The sequence below is a fragment of the Scyliorhinus canicula genome, chromosome 12 (assembly GCF_902713615.1).
Source record: "Scyliorhinus canicula chromosome 12, sScyCan1.1, whole genome shotgun sequence".
Lineage (NCBI taxonomy): Eukaryota > Metazoa > Chordata > Chondrichthyes > Carcharhiniformes > Scyliorhinidae > Scyliorhinus > Scyliorhinus canicula.
Window position 1 is genome coordinate 24,777,393 of NC_052157.1, and position 16,670 is coordinate 24,794,062.

General features: G+C 48.1%; 1 protein-coding gene across 15 annotated transcripts in view; it reads right to left on the reverse strand.

Moving 5' to 3' along the window:
- Window positions 1-16,670, reverse strand: part of myo5aa (myosin VAa) — a 256,275-nt gene that overhangs the window by 44,976 nt on the left and 194,629 nt on the right. For 9 of the 15 annotated variants that reach the window (XM_038812904.1, XM_038812893.1, XM_038812891.1 and 6 more), the window contains 4 exons: window positions 15,793-15,852; window positions 8,698-8,925; window positions 8,457-8,465; window positions 7,349-7,449 (listed from right to left, as the gene is read on the reverse strand). In XM_038812904.1, the coding sequence (XP_038668832.1) occupies window positions 7,349-7,449; window positions 8,457-8,465; window positions 8,698-8,925; window positions 15,793-15,852 (398 nt within the window). The remainder of the gene's footprint in view (window positions 1-7,348; window positions 7,450-8,456; window positions 8,466-8,697; window positions 8,926-15,792; window positions 15,853-16,670) is intronic. The other 6 variants (XM_038812894.1, XM_038812901.1, XM_038812903.1 and 3 more) reach the window with 1 other exon arrangement.

A 16,670-nucleotide genomic window follows, 5' to 3' on the forward strand; every position in this document is an offset into this window, starting at 1 on the left:
CACAAGAATTAGCTTTGCAATCCCCAAGTGGAATACTTGCTGAGAAATATTAGACTAAGTAGGCATTAGCCCAAAAGAATCCAGGTAATATTAATAGGAATGGAGGATTATAAGAATTGCTTTTCTTCCCTCCAGCCAAATGAAATGAAATGAAAATGAAAATTCCTTATTGTCACGAGTAGGCTGCAAATGAAGTTACTGTGAAAAGCCCCTAGTCGCCACATTCCGGCGCCTGTTCGGGGAGGCTGTTACGGGAGGGGTATGTGGGAAGACCACCATGTGACATTGCTGGCAAAGAGACAGACAATGGGCTGAATGGACTCCGTCTGTGCTCTAAATCTTTGCATTGTGCGATAATTACACCGTAGACAAAGGTTTCAGCCTTTCTTCATATCGTTACGAAAAAGATCCAGAGATAAAGCACATTTAGCAAACATGATTTTTATAGTAGGATTTTGTAATTTTCCAGATCTCAAAAACAGAGCATTACAGAACTGAACCAAAACCTGTGGCTGCTAAAACATTCTCACCACAATTGTAATTGTGCCACCAATCCAGATCTGTAAATATAGCTCTAATGCTTCTTATTAAGGGATAACTTAAAACCAGGTTTACAAATATATGAAACAAATTGACAATTGCTTCCCATGTTATACAATATTGACCAAAGTAAACTGCTGAATACTGTAGTAACGTGATGCAATATTTGTAAATGAGAGGAAACAAAAGGGTTGAGTATGAGAGTAAAGAAATTTGACTAAAAGTACACAGGGCAGTGGTGAGGCCTTAGCTGGAGTATTGTGTGCAGTTTCTGTCTCATTTGTTTTAAAAGCTGATGCCCATAGAATCCCAAAAGTGCAGAAGGAGGAGGCCATTTGGCCCATCACATCTGCACCGACCCTCTGAAAGAACACCTCACCAAGGCGCACTCCCCCCACCCTATCCCCGTAACCCCACCTAACCTCCACATCTTTTGGACACTAAAGGGTAATTAATCACGGCCAATCCCCCCATCTTTGACCTGTGGGAGGAAACTTGAGAACCCGGAGACAACACGCGCATTCATATATAGAATCATAGAATTTATAGTAGAGAAGGAGTCCATTCTTCCCATCGAGTCTGCACGGGCCCTTTGAAAGAGCACCCCACTTAAGCCCATACCTCCACCCTATCCCCGTAACCTCACATAACCTTCTTTTTGGACACTAAGGGGCAATTTAGCATGGCCAATCCACCTATCCTGCAGATTTTTGGACTGTGGGAGGAAACCGGAGCGCCCGGAGGAAACCCACGCAGACACAGGGTCAACGTGCAGACTCCGCATAGATAGTGACCCAAGCTGGGAATCGATCCGGGGACCCTGGAGCTGTGAAGCAATTGTGCTAACCACTGTGCCGCAATGCTGCCCCCATTCACGGGCAATACGTGCAGTCTCCAAACAGTCACCCAAAGCCGGAATCGAACCCGGGTACCGAGCGCTGTGAGGCAGCAGTGCTATCTACTGTGCCACCCTGCTGTTATCTAAAGAAGGTCATCCTCGCCCCAGAGGGAGTGCAAAAAAAGGGTGACTGGACTGGTTCCTGGGATAAGGGGGTTGTCCTAGGTGAAGAAAAGGAGCAGACTAGGTCTATATTTAATGGAGGTTAGAAGATTTAGAGGTGATCTCACTGAACCATTGAAGATTTTTAAGGACACAACAGGGTAGTTGCTGAGAAAATGCTTCTCCTGGCTGGAAAATCTAGAACCTGGGGATTAAAGTCTCAGATTCAGGAGTCGATCATTTAGGACTGAGATGAGGAGGATTGCTTCACTTGAAAGGTTGAGAATCTTTCGAATTTTCTACCTCAGGGAGAAGTAGATGTTCAGTCGTTGAATCAATTTAAGACAGGGGTCGATGGATTTTTGAATATGAAGGGAATTAAAGGATATGGGAAGGATGGAGCTGAGGTAGAAGATAAGGCATGATCATATTGAATGCCAGACTAGACCCAAAGGGGCTGAATGGCCTATTCCTGCTCCTATTTTCTTATGAAAGGCGGAAGACAAGTTATATTTTCTGACACAAATTTCTCCAATAACTGGACCCATTAAACCTTCTGCAAAACAATTAAAATTGATCTTAAATGAATTTATCCTAAAAATAGCCCTTAATAGTTTACATCACAAGGCCAGATAGAAAAACATCAGCTGATGTTTGACTTTGAGTGGCATTTGGTTATTTACATTATATGTTTTATTGGCAGTACTTTCTTTGGTGTAATGTAATGCTGTTATGGTTTACAAGAACTGCGAACATTGTCGGCTCACTTAGTGTATTCTCACTTAAATTATAACTTTTAGTAGGTATATCTCAGATAAACAAAGAATTGTTGGAAATTTAAATAATTTAACCGGGATATCTTCAGCTTTATAAACGTCAGTGCACTTCATTACTACAACTGTGTGTAGATCGCATGACGAGAACCTGAAAAATAGTTTTGAAAGATTAGATCTGAACTCGATCTCATCCGAAAGGGGATTCTGACTTTCTGGGGATTGCTTTGAAGAAGGGAGTGAGAGAAACTCTACAAGAGTATTGGGAGCTTCAGCATCCTGTAGCTATCAGCTTCTCTAAACCCGTACTTGCACAGTGTGTCAAAGTACACAGCTGGGCAGTTTGAGGACTGGCTCAGAAACAGGAGGCAGCACGATAGAAGGCTGTTTTTACCCAATGAGCGACTAAGGTTTGGAACACACCACCTAATCGGAAACAGATTCAGCCGTAGCTTTCAGAAGGGGTTCAGATCAAAATTGAAGCAGAAAAAACTGTAGGATAACGGGGAGAGAGGGCAGATTTAACCAAATTGCTTTTCAAAAGAGTTAGTGCAAAGCCTATGGGCCGAATGGCCTCCTCCTGCCCTGAATATTATTCTGTGACTTAATGAACTCTGGTAACAGTGCTGTTTCCTAAAAAATTAAGTAATATTTACCCTTCTTATGGGCTTTTGCATCAAACAATGTGCAGTTGCACCTCAGGTTAGACCGCAGTTAGAAAAGCGTCCACATTTTTGTCAGTCTAGAAAGTGGATTGGCCACATTAAATTGCCCCTTAATTGGAAAAAAAAATAATTGGGTGCTCTAAATTTATATATTTTTTAAAAACTGCTTGCTGAATCCTGGGTGAATGGGTGAAAGAGCATGAAAAAAATTAGGACTTTTCCCTTGGAGCCTGCTGGGAGGCCATCCGGGTTGACCTGGAAACCTCCACGTACAGCAGAGTGGTGGTGTCGCAGTAATGCCACTGGACTAGTAGTCCAGGGGCCCAGCCGAATGCTCAGGGGACATGGGTTCAAATCCCACCACTGGCAGAATTTAAATTCAATGAATAAATCTTGAATTGAAAGCTAGTCTCAGTAATGGTGACCATGAAATGATCATTAATTGCTGTAAAAACCCATCTGGTTCACTAATTCCTTTGAGGAAGGAGATCTGATCTGCGTGCGCCTTCAGACCCACAGCAATGGAGCTGACTCATTACTGCCCCTGAAGTTGTTTAGCAAACCACTTTGTTCAAGGGCAATTAATGCTGGCCTTGATGGTGATACCCACATCCCCATTAAGTGGTTCATTTAAAATGGGTTCTGGGCTGGCTGGCAAAATGGCAGCAGGAAGACGCCTGGCACTTCCCATATTGTTTCCCACATCATTTGTACCTCCGCACCTGCCCTCAAAAGTCCAGGAGAATTCCAGCTTATATTTCCACAATCGTCTTTCACCCATGCAATTATTTACCCTTATTAAAATAATTTTATGTTTTTGCTCACAAAACATTAAAATGGAGTTTGTCTTCAAGGCTCCTGTCAGCTCCTAGACAAATTAGCTTATTATAATAAACATCTGGCATCGTTAAAACAAGGAGCGATTCAGTCAGTGCACAAACTGGGGGGTTGGAGAATCGCTCGGGGCCGGTGTCAATCCCGCCCCCGCCGTGGCCCGAATTCTCCGGCACCCGGGAATCGCGCCGCGCCAGTCGACGGGTCCGCCGCGGCGATTCTCCGGCCCGAAGTCCCGCCGGTGACAGGCCTTTCCCGCCGGCGGGAATCAAAGCACATCTGGTGCCGGTGGGATTGGCAGCGCGGTCGGGCGCCGGGGTCCGAGGGGGCGGGGGGGGCTCCTGCTCCGGGGGGGTGCCCCCACAGTGGCCTGGCCCGCAATCGGGGCCTGTGTCGTGGGGGCACTCTTTTTCTTCCGCCTCCGCCACGGTCTCCACCATGCCAGGGGCGGAAGAGACCCCCTCCCCCGCACATGCGCTGGGATGACGTCAGCAGCCGCTGACGCTCCGGCGCATGTACGGACTTGCGCCGGCCGGCGAAGGCTTTCGGCCCCGGCTGGCGGGGTGCCAAAGGCCGTTCGCGGCGGCCGGCGGTCGGAAACCACTCTGGCGCGGGCCTAGCCCCTAAAGGTACGGAGAATTCCACACCTTTGGGGAGGCCCGACGCTGGAGTGGTTCTCGCCACTCCACAACCCCGGGACCCCCCGCCCCGCCGGGTAGGGGAGAATGCCGGCCCAGAAACTCTTTTGAAAAGTACCTAGATCTGCACCTCAAGTGCTGTAAGCTGCAGGGCTATGGGTCTTGTGCAGGAATATGGAGTTAGAAAGGGCACCGAGTGTCATTATACGCAGATGACCTGTTGCTTTATGTGGCGGACCCGGTGGGGGGAATGCCGGAGGTGATGCAGATCCTCAGGGAGTTTGGGGGCTTTTCTGGGTACAAGCTCAACCTGGGTAAGAGTGAGCTGTTCGTCGTGCACGCGGGGGATCAAGAGGAGGCGATTGGTAGGCTCCCACTGAAAAGGGCAGGGAGGAGCTTTCGGTACCTGGGAGTCCAGGTGGCTAGGAGCTGGGGGGCCCTGCACAAACTCAACCTCACTAGGCTGGTGGAGCAAATGGAGGACGAGTTCAAAAGATGGGACATGTCGCCGCTGTCGCTGGCGGGCAGGGTGCAGTCCGTCAAGATGACGGTGCTCCCAAGGTTTTTGTTCCTGTTCAGGTGCCTCCTCATCCTTATCCCGAAGGCCTTTTTTAGGAGGATCAATAGGAGAATTACGGGATTTGTGTGGGCGCATGGGACTCCGAGGGTGAGAAGGGTATTTTTGGAGCGGGCCAGGGATGGGGGGGGGGGGGGCATTGCCCAACCTCTGTGGGCACTACTGGGCTGCCAACGCAGCGATGGTGCATAAGTGGGTAATGGACGGGGCAGGGGCAGCATGGAAGAGGATGGAGATGGCGTCCTGCGTGGACATGAGCCTGGAGGCGCTGGTAACAGCGCCGTTGCCGCTCCCTCCAACGAGGTATACCACGAGCCCGGTGGTGGCGGCTACCCTCAAAATCTGGGGGCAATGGAGACGGCATAGGGGGGAGGTGGGGGGCTCGATGGAGTCCCCGATTCGGGGGAACCACTGGTTTGTTCCAGGGAGCATCGATGGCGGATTTCTGGGCTGGCACAGGGTAGGTATTAGGAGGTTGAGGGACCTGTTTGTAGATGGGAGGTTTGCGAGCCTGGGTGAGTTAGAGGGGAAGTTTGGGCTCCCCCCGGGGAACATGTTTAAGTACATGCAGGTTAGGGCGTTTGCCAGGCGGCAGGTGGAGGGGTTCCCTCTGCTGCCCCCACGTGGGGTACGGGACAGGGTGCTCTCCAGGGTGTGGGTTGGAGGATTTCGGACGTGTACCATGTCATGCAGGAGGTGGATGAGGCCTCGGTGGGGGAGCTGAAGGGTAAATGGGAAGAGGAGCTGGGTGAGGAGATTGAGGATGGGACGTGGGCGGATGCCCTGGAAAGAGTGAATTCCTCCACTTCCTGTGCGAGGCTTAGCCTCATACAGTTCAAGGTGCTGCACAGGGCCCACGTGACTGGGACGAGGATGAGTAGGTTTTTCGGGGGCGAAGACAGGTGTGCTCGGTGCTCGGGGAGCCCAGCGAACCACGCCCATATGTTCTGGGCATGTCCAGCGCTGGGGGAGTTTTGGAAGGGGGCAGCAAGGACGGTGTCGAGGGTGGTAGGATCCAGGGTCAAGCCAGGCTGGGGACTCGCAACATTTGTGGTTGGAGTGGAGCCGGGAGCACAGGAGGCGAAAGAGGCCGGTGTTCTGGGCTTTGCGTCCCTAGTAGCCCGGTGGAGGATCTTGCTTCAGTGGAAGGATGCGAGGCCCCCAAGCGTGGAGGCCTGGATCAATGATATGGTGGGGTTCATCAAGTTGGAGAAGGTGTAATTTGCCCTGAGGGGATCAGTACAGGTTGTGGCAGCCTTTCGCAGCAACCGGGGGGGGGGGTTGTTTCGAGGGAAGGGAGAAATATGTATATTGAATATGCCGGGTGTTTATCTATCTCTCCTTTTTGTAGCTACTGGGGGGTGTTTGGTTTTGGGGGTTAGCGTGTTTTTCTTTTTGTTGTTGTTAATATTGTTTTCTTGTTGTTATTTTCTGTTTTGGATATGTTTTTGAAAATCTCAATAAAAATTATTTAAAAAAAACAATTATTCAGGGGTTCCTTACACAAGAAACATTTGTTAATTGACTCACAAGTCAACATGAACACTGCATTATTCTCCTTTGAACTACTCAGACAAGTTGATAAGCAAAGACAAAGCAATCATTCATTGAAAGAGAGTTACAGGTCCCTCAGTCAAGTATTTATCTTTGGTATTTCTTTCACGGGTTGAATAATTTGGAAAAGACAACAGTTGCTCAATCGCAGAGTAACTTAGCTGAAAACTTGATAGAATCAAGAAAAGCAATACCGTTAATCGAAGAGTACCCATCACTCTCAAAGTCACATTATCCAGCCCGCAGATTATCCTTTGGCACAAGTGAGGTGAATAGATTTAAAACTAAGTGTGACTCTTACAAGTCAAAACAGTTCCTCCTCTCATAAACTCAGAGCATATTCATTGTATATTGAATGTGTTTCCAAATAGATTCATGTATCAATTGATATGGGATAAATATCAGATCTGCAAGAGGATAGGTAGGATATTCAACTTTGCAGCCAGATCTTTGCTTCATCTTCCCTCTATTGCAATGTAAAAACTCTGGAACTGAACCTCACAGCTCAATGGTCAAACTTATCGGGCTCATGAGAAAGATTGCCCCACAACCTGGAGTGCTCACTCCCAATTGTTCTAGTCCTTTACCCCACACTAATAGAAGGTACACTTTTGTACGTCATCAATCCCTGCCACACAGTATGACAAAAGGTAAAAACAAGTTGAAGAGGTTGTGATGTTTAACGGAAGAACAGAAATGATGGGAATGTGACATGAACACATACATTACCAGCAGTCCCTACTGGAATGCATTGGACTATTTATTACCTGTTGGCTTCCTTGAGTCCCACGTATGCTTGGGTTATTTCCCCTTGGTCCTTCATCTTGCGTATATCATCCATGAAGATCATTGGCTCGGTCATCGTCTCCTGCAACGAGAACTCATTGAGCATTCCAGCAACGTTCACAACAAAGACTTCTGGGTACCACCGCTGAAAAGAACAGTTTCTCTACCACCAAATAATCAAAGCACAACTTTGGGGATGAGGTTCCTTCATTAATGAAAAGTGAAAAGAAACCGCAACACTTGCGTCCATCTGATGATCTGCTAGGAAACATCATGTAGGGTTGAAATAGCAACAGTTAATTCAGTCCCATTAAGTGTTGTTTTTCAGACATGCATGCTGGCTGAGGACAATTTGACTGACTGGTGTGGTTGTAATGCATGCTTTGTGGTATAAATGCACTTTTCCAGTCTCTAACTGAAGGTAGATTCCTTCTCAGGCATTAGACAAGTTCAAAGAACAACAAAGAACAAAGAAAAGTACAGCACAGGATTGGACCCTTCGGCCCTCCAGGTCTGCTCGATCATGCTGCCCGTCTAACCTAAAACCTTTTACACTTCCGGGGTCTGGATCCCTCTATTCCATGTATTTGTCAAGACATCCCTTAAATGTCACTATCGTACCTGCTTCCACCACCTCCTCCTGCAACAAGTTCCAGGCACCCACTACCCTCTGTGTAAAAGAAATTCCCTTGCACATCTCCTCTAAACTTTGCCTCACACACCTTAAACCTATGCCCCTTAGTAAATGACTCTTCCACCCTGTCTATGCCTCTCATCATTTTGTAGACCTCAATCAGGTCGCTCCTCAACCTCCGTCGTTCCAGTGGGAACAGAGTTCATCCAACCTCTTCTCATAGCTAATGCCCTCCATACCAGGCAACATCCTGGCAAACCTCTTCTGTACCCTCTCCAAAGCCTCCACATCCTTCTGGTAGTGTGGCGACCGGAATTGTACACTATACTCCAAGTGTGGCCTAACTAAGGTACTATACAGCTGCAGCATGAAGTGTCAATTCTTATATTCAAATTCATTCTCATTACAACAGCAAAGTATCAAAAAGAGGAGCAGAAGACCAAAGGTACATTTACCTTGCTTTCCTAGAGGCGAGTGAGGGAGTCAGAGGAAGAACACAAAACAGTTTGTTAGCAGCATTCAGACATTACTGGAACAGTAATAAAAACCAAAGGTTGACTATGGAAGGTAACTAGATTGCTATAGCACAAGTTTTCATCAAAGTAAAATAAGCTCGTGGATAAATAGAAATAGAAAATATTTAAGTGTTGGCCGGGATTTTCCATCTATCGCAGGGTACATCAGCGTTCCATATACCTTGTGTGCCATAGCTTCTTTCTGGCTGACCAGTTGGGATCGCAGAATGAGAACTTCCTCTTTGCGGACCTCCAGTTCCTCACTTGACGCAGTCAACTGGTCAAGTAGAACTTTGTACGCGGGAGAACCAGGGGCTATGACTTCAGGGGAGGCCTTCTCGCTCAGAGCTCTGTGCATTTCATTCAGTTCGTTCTTTAGTTTCTTATTCTCGGACTCCAGTTCTTGCCTCTGGGGAATACAACAGGGAGCGATCAGTCAGGAAGATAAGACTCGACTCCACTGAACAAGTTCACGAAAGTTGAGCACAGCCATTTCCTGAAAACCGAAATGCGGCAGCTTTTAGCAGTCCTTCAATGTTCATTTCCCGTTCAAAACCAAACACTGCACAGGTTTAAATCGCTGCCACGTGGAAATGAAGCCTGTATACTTAGAATTTCTGAATGGCTTGAAGAGGGAGTATTCAAAGATATTTCCATTTCATATAGAATGCTCTGTACACCTTCCAAGAGGTGAGATTGTACAGATCTAATTGCATGGGTAAGTGATCAGAAAGAAATGGTGCCCAACACCTTGCTGTGCCTGGGTGTTATTTACGCAGTAGGTTAACGATCATGTGAAATACTATGGCCTGAACTTTTTAAGTCAGTGGCCAAGTGATGTCACTCATCACTGACCTCAAAGAAACGTGCCCATGAAGATCGAGCAATCTCTGTGGCACAGACGTCATCTTTTCCACGTTAATTTCATTCTGGTGTCAATTATATGGGATCTCTGGCCAAAACAGTGACATCATCAAGCAAGCTAAGCAACCAATCACAATCACAGGCTGCAAATCAGGAAGCAAAATGCACCGATTATTAGACTTCTAATCATTTTACAGAGGGCATCATAGTGTCTGGGACAGACACATGGAGTTCTGCTAGAAGATGAAATAAAGGACAGCACGGACATTTCGAGTTTGGTGGGGAGGGTGAAAGCTGATCTAGCAAGGTGGAATGGTCACCCTCTGTCACTGACGGGTTGGGTACAGGCGGTTAAAATGAATGTGTTGCCGCGATTCCGGTTTGTTTTTCAATGCCTGCCGATTTTCCTGGCAAATGCATTTTTTTTTTAATGAGAGATTGAAGGGATGATTACCTCGTTCATCTGGGGAGGGAAGGCGGCCAGAATTAAAAAGATGCTACAGTACTACAGAGAGGAAGGCAGGCAGGGGGTTTGGGTCTTCTGAACCTGATGTATTATTACTGGACGGCGAATGTGGAGAAGGTTGACTCCCAATCGGTCAGAATGGAGGAGAGTTTGGGTAGGGGGTTGGGTTTGAAGGCGCTAGCTACAGCGCCGCTCCCGACGGCCCCGGGGAGATACTCCGGTAGTAATAGCTTTGTTGAGAATTTGGAGGCAATTTTGACAGCACTTCGGGTTGGGGGCAGGGTCAAGGGAAATGCCGATTCGGGGGAACCACAGATTTGAGCCAAGGAAATGGGTGGGAAATCTTCGGAGATGGGGGGAGAAAGGAATTAGGACACTAAAAGATTTGTTTCTTGGGGGTCGGTTTGCAGGATTGAAGAAGCTGGGAGCGAAGTATGGGCTGGAGCAGGGGGAGATATTTAAATACATACAGGTTCGAGACTTTGCCAGAAAGGAGATACAGAGCTTCCCAGTAGAGCTGGCTTCCACATTGCTGGAGGAGATGCTAATGACGGGGGGAGTCATGAAGGGGGTAGTATCGGCGGTTTACGGGGCTATTTTGGGAGGAGGAGAAGGCGCCGCTAGAAGGGATCAAGGCAAAGTGGGAGGAAGAGTTGGGAGAGGGTACAGAGGAGGGGTTCTGGTGTGAGGTGCTCCAGAGGGTGAATGCCTCCACCTCGTGTGCGAGGTTGGGGCTGATACAGCTGAAGGTGGTGTTTCGAGCACACCTTACAAGGGCGAGGATGAGCCGGCTCTTTCAGGGGGTAGAGGATGTGTGTGAACGTAGAGCGGGGGGCCCCGCAAACCACATTCATATGTTTTGGTCATAAGTTGGACGATTACTGGAAGGAAGTTTTTAGGGTAATCTCTAAAGTGGTGCACGTGAAACTGGACCCGGGCCCTCGGGAGGCCATGTTCGAGGTGTCGGACCAGCTGGGGTTGGAAACGGGCGCGGAGGCAGGTGTTGAAGCCTTCGCCTCGTGGATCGCCCGAAGGCGGATCCTGTTAGGGTGGAGATCAACCTCTCCATCCTGTGCCCTGGCGTGGCGGAGGGACCTGTTGGAATGCTTGAAAAGGTCAAATTTGAACTGAGGGGAAGGATGGAGGGGTTCTACAATTCATGGACGTTATTCATTATGCACTCTCGAGAATTGGATCACATCGAACATTCGGGGGGTTGGGAACTGGAGGGTTGGGGGGAGGGGGCGGCGTGTGTTAATGGTGACTGAGTGATTCCCGATTCCCTTTTGTCATTTGTTTATGTTAATATGCGGGCCAATGTCTGGGGGGTTTGGTGGGAGGATGGGATCGTTGTTATTGATCTGGGAGTTGACATTACATTTGTTATTGATTATTGTTTATTGTTGGGTGTAAATTTTGGAGAAAATGTGAAAAAGGAGGAGAATAAAAAAATATTTAAAAATAAATAAAGGGCAGCACGGTGAGGCAGTGGTTAGCACTGTAGCCTCACGGCGCCGAGGTCCCAGGTTCGATCCCGGCTCTGGGTCACTGTGTGGAGTTTGTACATTTTCCCCGTGTTTGCTTGGGTTTCGCCTCCACAGCCCAAAGATGTGCAAGGCAGGTGAATTGGACACACTAAATTGCCCCTTAATTGGAAAAAATGAAATGGCTATTCTAAATTTTTAAAAAAAAAGATGAAATAACAAAATAAAAGCCCTTGTGTAATTATCAGAATGGAGAAATCTGAAATTATAGAACCACAGAATCCCTACAGTGCAGAAGTCCACCTAACCTGCTCATCTTTGTGACTGTGGGAGGAAACCGGAGCACCCGGAGGAAAACAATGCAGAGACGGGGAGGATGTGCAGACTCCACACAGTCAGTCACCCGAGGCCGGATTTGAACGCGTGTCCCTGGTGCTGCGAGGCAGCAGTGCTAACCACTGCACCACCATTCTGCTCCAAATTCCCAAAATATAGAATTAGTTTATCAGAGCCAGAAAGTAATTCGTAATCGTGACTTAGTAAGCCATTAACAATTCAGCTACATCCCATTCAACAAGATGTAACATTTAGGTTGGGTTTTAACAGTGAGACGTAAATGTTGATTTCCGTGTCAAAATCAAGTGATTTCTAAAGATTTTCATTTGTTGAGACTTCAACAGCACAGTCTCAGGAGGAATGGACAGATCTTCAGGATGGCAGGCAAGAGTCGGCAGCCACACTGCCGTTTCACATTCCGATCAGCATTCCGTGGCTGCAGGCAGGACCTCTGCTCCCTCCAATTCAGGAGCAAATCCTACCTCAGCGAGCTGCCAGCCAATCAGATTGGTCGTCCGCTCGCTTGCCCCGGACCTTAAGTGGGGCGGCGGGGGGGGGGGGGGCAGAACGGTGGCGCAGTGGTTAGCATTGCTACCCCACGTCGCCGAGGTCCCAGGTTCGATCCCGGCTCTAGGTCATTGTCCGTGTGGAGTTTGCACATTCTCTCCGTGTTTGCGTGGGTCTCACCCCCACAACGTGGAGGGTAGGTGGATTGGCCGGGGTAAATTGCCTCTTAATTGGAAAACTAATGAGTTGGGCACTCTAAATTAAAAAAAAGATGGGGGGGCACCCAAAGTTATAAGCTGGAGCCCAATGGTTAAGTCCGGCATTCCTATTTCATGCTCCCCTCTCCTCCCTCCACCCCCTGCCCCCCACCTGCTGGCAGGGAAGCGTAGAATCTGGGACTGGGATTCACTGATAGCACCTTTTACAGATTTCTGCACTTAGTGTTTGTGTGGACACCAGCAGTCGCTCTCAGTTTCACAGTTGCAATGACGGGGAACACCGACATTCCCAAAATTGGAGCTTATATTGGGGTAACGTAGTGGTTAGCACAGTTGCTTCACAGCTCCAGGGTCCCAGGTTCGATTCCCAGCTTGGGTCACTGTCTGTGCGGAGTTTGCACTTTCTCCACATGTATGCATGGGTTTCCTCCGGGTGCTCCGGTTTCCTCCCACAGTCCAATAAATATGCCGGTTAGGTGGATTGGCCGTGCTAAATTGCCCTTAGTGCCCAAAAGGATTGGGTTGGGTTGGGTGGTGTTACAGGGATAGGGTGGGGGTGTAGGCTGGGGCAGGGTGCTCTTTCCAAGGTCCGGTGCAGACCCGACGGGCTGAATAACCTTCTTCTGCACTGTAAATTCCACGATTCTATGATATTCGGCCTTTGAGTAACATGACCCGTGGAGCAGGAATTTGACTTTACACCACTAGGTGGAGCTGCTGGTCACATTTTCTTTGAACCTTCACCAAACTCCATTGCGTTTCAGGCAGCAACTTCAGGTTGCCATCAAGCACAGCAACAGCTGTAATGAGCAACCCTCTGCTCTGTCAGCTGAACGAGTGGTAGGAAAGCAATTGTGCCAGGTAGGATTCAAACCCCCAAAGACCTGAACCGTTGGGCCTGTTTTCAGTGGTACCAAGAGAATATGGAATGATTTTGAAATCAGAAAGGGGGGGGGGGGCGAGAATACAGAGGTCTAGAATGAGAGGCCAAGATTAGATGGAAGAGATTTTAGAAGACAGAACCCGGCTCCTTAGACAGCAGCATCCATACCCACGGCCCGCTACCATGTAGAAGGACAAGGGCAGCAAATACCTGGAATGCCACCACTTGCATGTTCCCCTCTAAGTCGCTCACCATCCTGACATAAACATATTGCCGTTCCTTCACTGTCGCTGAGACAAAATCCTGGAACTCCCTCTCTAACCGCAGGGTGGGTGCACCTAAACCACATGGACTGCAGTGATTCAAGAGGGTAGCTCACCACCACCTCTCTCAAGGGCAATTAGGGACGGGCAACAAATACTGGCAGAGCCAGCGACGCCCACATCCCATGAATGAAAGAAAATGAATAAATATTTGTTGACGCAGAGGATTCCACAATCCTTTCTGTTCTTCAATTCTTCTATCGGACATCCACTCAGTGAAGTTTAAAATAGGAGGAGGCCATTCAGCCTGTTCCACAATTCATTTAGATCGTGGTTGATCTGTATATCAAAGGACATGATGCATTTTTTGCAGTAAAATAAACCTTTTCTGATTTCCACTAGTACAGTCTGAGGATCACAAAATAGACATGATTTATAGATCACCCTGTGTTTTAGGAATGTCTGAGAGTTTCATTACCCGAAGTGATTTACAGTCAGTGAAGTTCTTTTGAAGTGCAGTCCCTGCTGTAATGTAGGAACCACAGCAACTGTGGGGTAAACCAACCAGGGGCTGGTTTAGCACACTGGGCTAAATCGCTGGCTTTTAAAGCAGACCAAGGCAGGCCAGCAGCACGGTTCAATTCCCGTACCAGCCTCCCCCAACAGGCGCCGGAATGTGGCGACTAGGGGCTTTCCACAGTAACTTAATTGAAGCCTACTCGTGACAATAAGCGATTTTCATTTCAACTAATTTATACACAGCAAGCTCCCACAAACAGCAGTGTGATAGCAGTTTGGGTGGCACGGTAGCACAGTTGCTTCACAGCTCCAGTGTCCCAGGTTCGATTCCCGGCATGGGTCACTGTCTGTGTGGAGTCTGCACGTTGTCTCTGTGCCTGCATGGGTTTCCTCCGGGTGCTCTGGTTTCCTCCCACAGTCTAAAGATGTGCAGATTAGGTGGATTGGCCATGCTAAATTGCCCTTAGGTTAGGTGGGGTTACGGGGACAGGGTGGAGGTGTGGGCTGAGGTGGGGTGCTCTTTCCAAGAGCTGGTGCAGACTCGATGGGCCAAACGGCCTCCTTCTGCACTGTAAGTTCTATGATTCTATGATAATGACCAGATAATCTGTTTCCATGATGTTGCTTGAGGGATAAATATTGGTCAGGATGCCAAGGATCAACTTCCCAGCTCACATTTTTTTAAAAAAGCATTTAAACTAAGTGTTTGGAACACAAAATGGTTCCTCAGAAATAAAAATAAATAAATCACCACTTAAGCTCATTACTTTGGTGATTGATCGCAGGTTTAGTTCCCAGCTGGCACTCTGCTATCTGTGATGCAGCATAGTGGCTCCATTCCTTGGAGGGGTGTGGAGGTGCCCTGGCCAATACAATAGTGAATAGACAGTCAAGAGGCTCAATCTCAGGGGAGATGGTGGCAGAGGGGCAGTGTCATGGGCTAGCTACCCAGAGGCCTCGGCTAATGCCCACGAGAGAAGCTGAGGCAACTTAAATTCAAGTAAAATAACCTGGAATTGAGAGCTAGTCTCAGTAATGGCAGCCATGACGGCGATTGTTGGCGGTTGTATAAACCCATCTGGTTCACTAATGTCCTTGAGGGAAGAAAATCTGCCATCCTCACCCAATTTGGCTGGCATGTGACTCCGGGCCCACAGCAATGTGGTTGACTCTTAACTGCCCTCTTGCGGAGCCCGGCAAACCTTTAATTCAAGGGAGACGAGGGATGGGCAACAAATCCTGACCTTGACAGTATTTGAAGAGAGAAAGAAGAGAGAAAGAAAAACCCTGGAGTTTGGCAGGATCGCTCCTTCGATTTAAACCTCAACGACTCCGAGCCAGCCAAATAATCCAAGAGAATCAATGGATATGGGAACTGAGTGGGATCAGCTATCATCGTATTGAATGGTGGAGCCAGTTGGAGGGGCCGAGTGGCCCACGCTTGTTTCTGCTTCTCAGACAGGATTCTTCATTGCGCCGGCAGTGCACCCATGCCCATGGTTTCCCAGCGGCGTGGGGTCGCCACAATGGGAAATCCTATTAGTCGGAGAATCCCACCCCTCAAGTCTTTCTACCCATTGGCGTCCCCGTGACAAGTTTCAAAGTGAAAGCATTCCGGATGGAGCAGTCGACACGAAGCCTGGGGAAAACATCATCCCAGTTCTCCAATTCTGCCCCCACACCCACACGCTGAAGAACCCCAATGGAGGACAGGAATAGATCATGCAGCCCTGTACCTTGAGCGATTCATATTCCAGTTCAACTCCCCTGGCTTGAACCCGTTGGTCCTCGGCCTCCTGGGGAAAAGCACAAAGCAAAATGAGGAAGGTGGAGTCAATTTGCCACAACTTTACAAATCATTCCACTAAGCAGATACAATCCGTATTTTTCCTGTCCCAGTATCCTCCCGGGATTTGATGATCTAACCTGGGAAAGGCCCAGGGCCCAGAAAAAAGGCCCCTCCGTCTACCTGGCAGGAGCCAGAAACTAAATTGTTCTCTCTCTTGAATGCCTGTCCAATTCGGCCTCAGGGGCCAAGTACAGGTCGAGTATCCTTCATCCGTAAATCCAAATACATCCAATTTCCATTTGAACCTCAACCTTTAGAACGGGAAGTCTAGTCGTTTGTCTGCACTATTTACCACATACTTTTTGTGGTGAACGTGTCAAAAGATACCTACCACACGTATCCGTTACTTGTTATTCAGTGACACATTTTTTCTAACCATTTTATTTACTTTAGACTGTAGCTAGCCTTGGCTTAGGCTATTGTAATGCAAGTTTATATGTGGTATCCCCAATCCCAAAGCTATCTGAAATTCAAAATTCAACCATCCAGAGGGTTTCAGATGAAGGATACTCCACCTGTACTATCTCAACACGCCACCTGTATTACCTCTACAATATGAGCAGTTCAATTGCCACAATTTACCCACCTGGATCCCAGCTTCGTCCTATTTAGCAGCCGTGCGTACAAGATGCACTGCAAGAACTCAGCAAGGTTCCTTAGGCAGCACCTTCCAAACCCATGACCAATACCATCTAGAAGGACAAGGGCAGCAGACACCTGGGAACCCCGCCGCCTGGAAACTCCCCTCCAAGTCACTCACCAGGT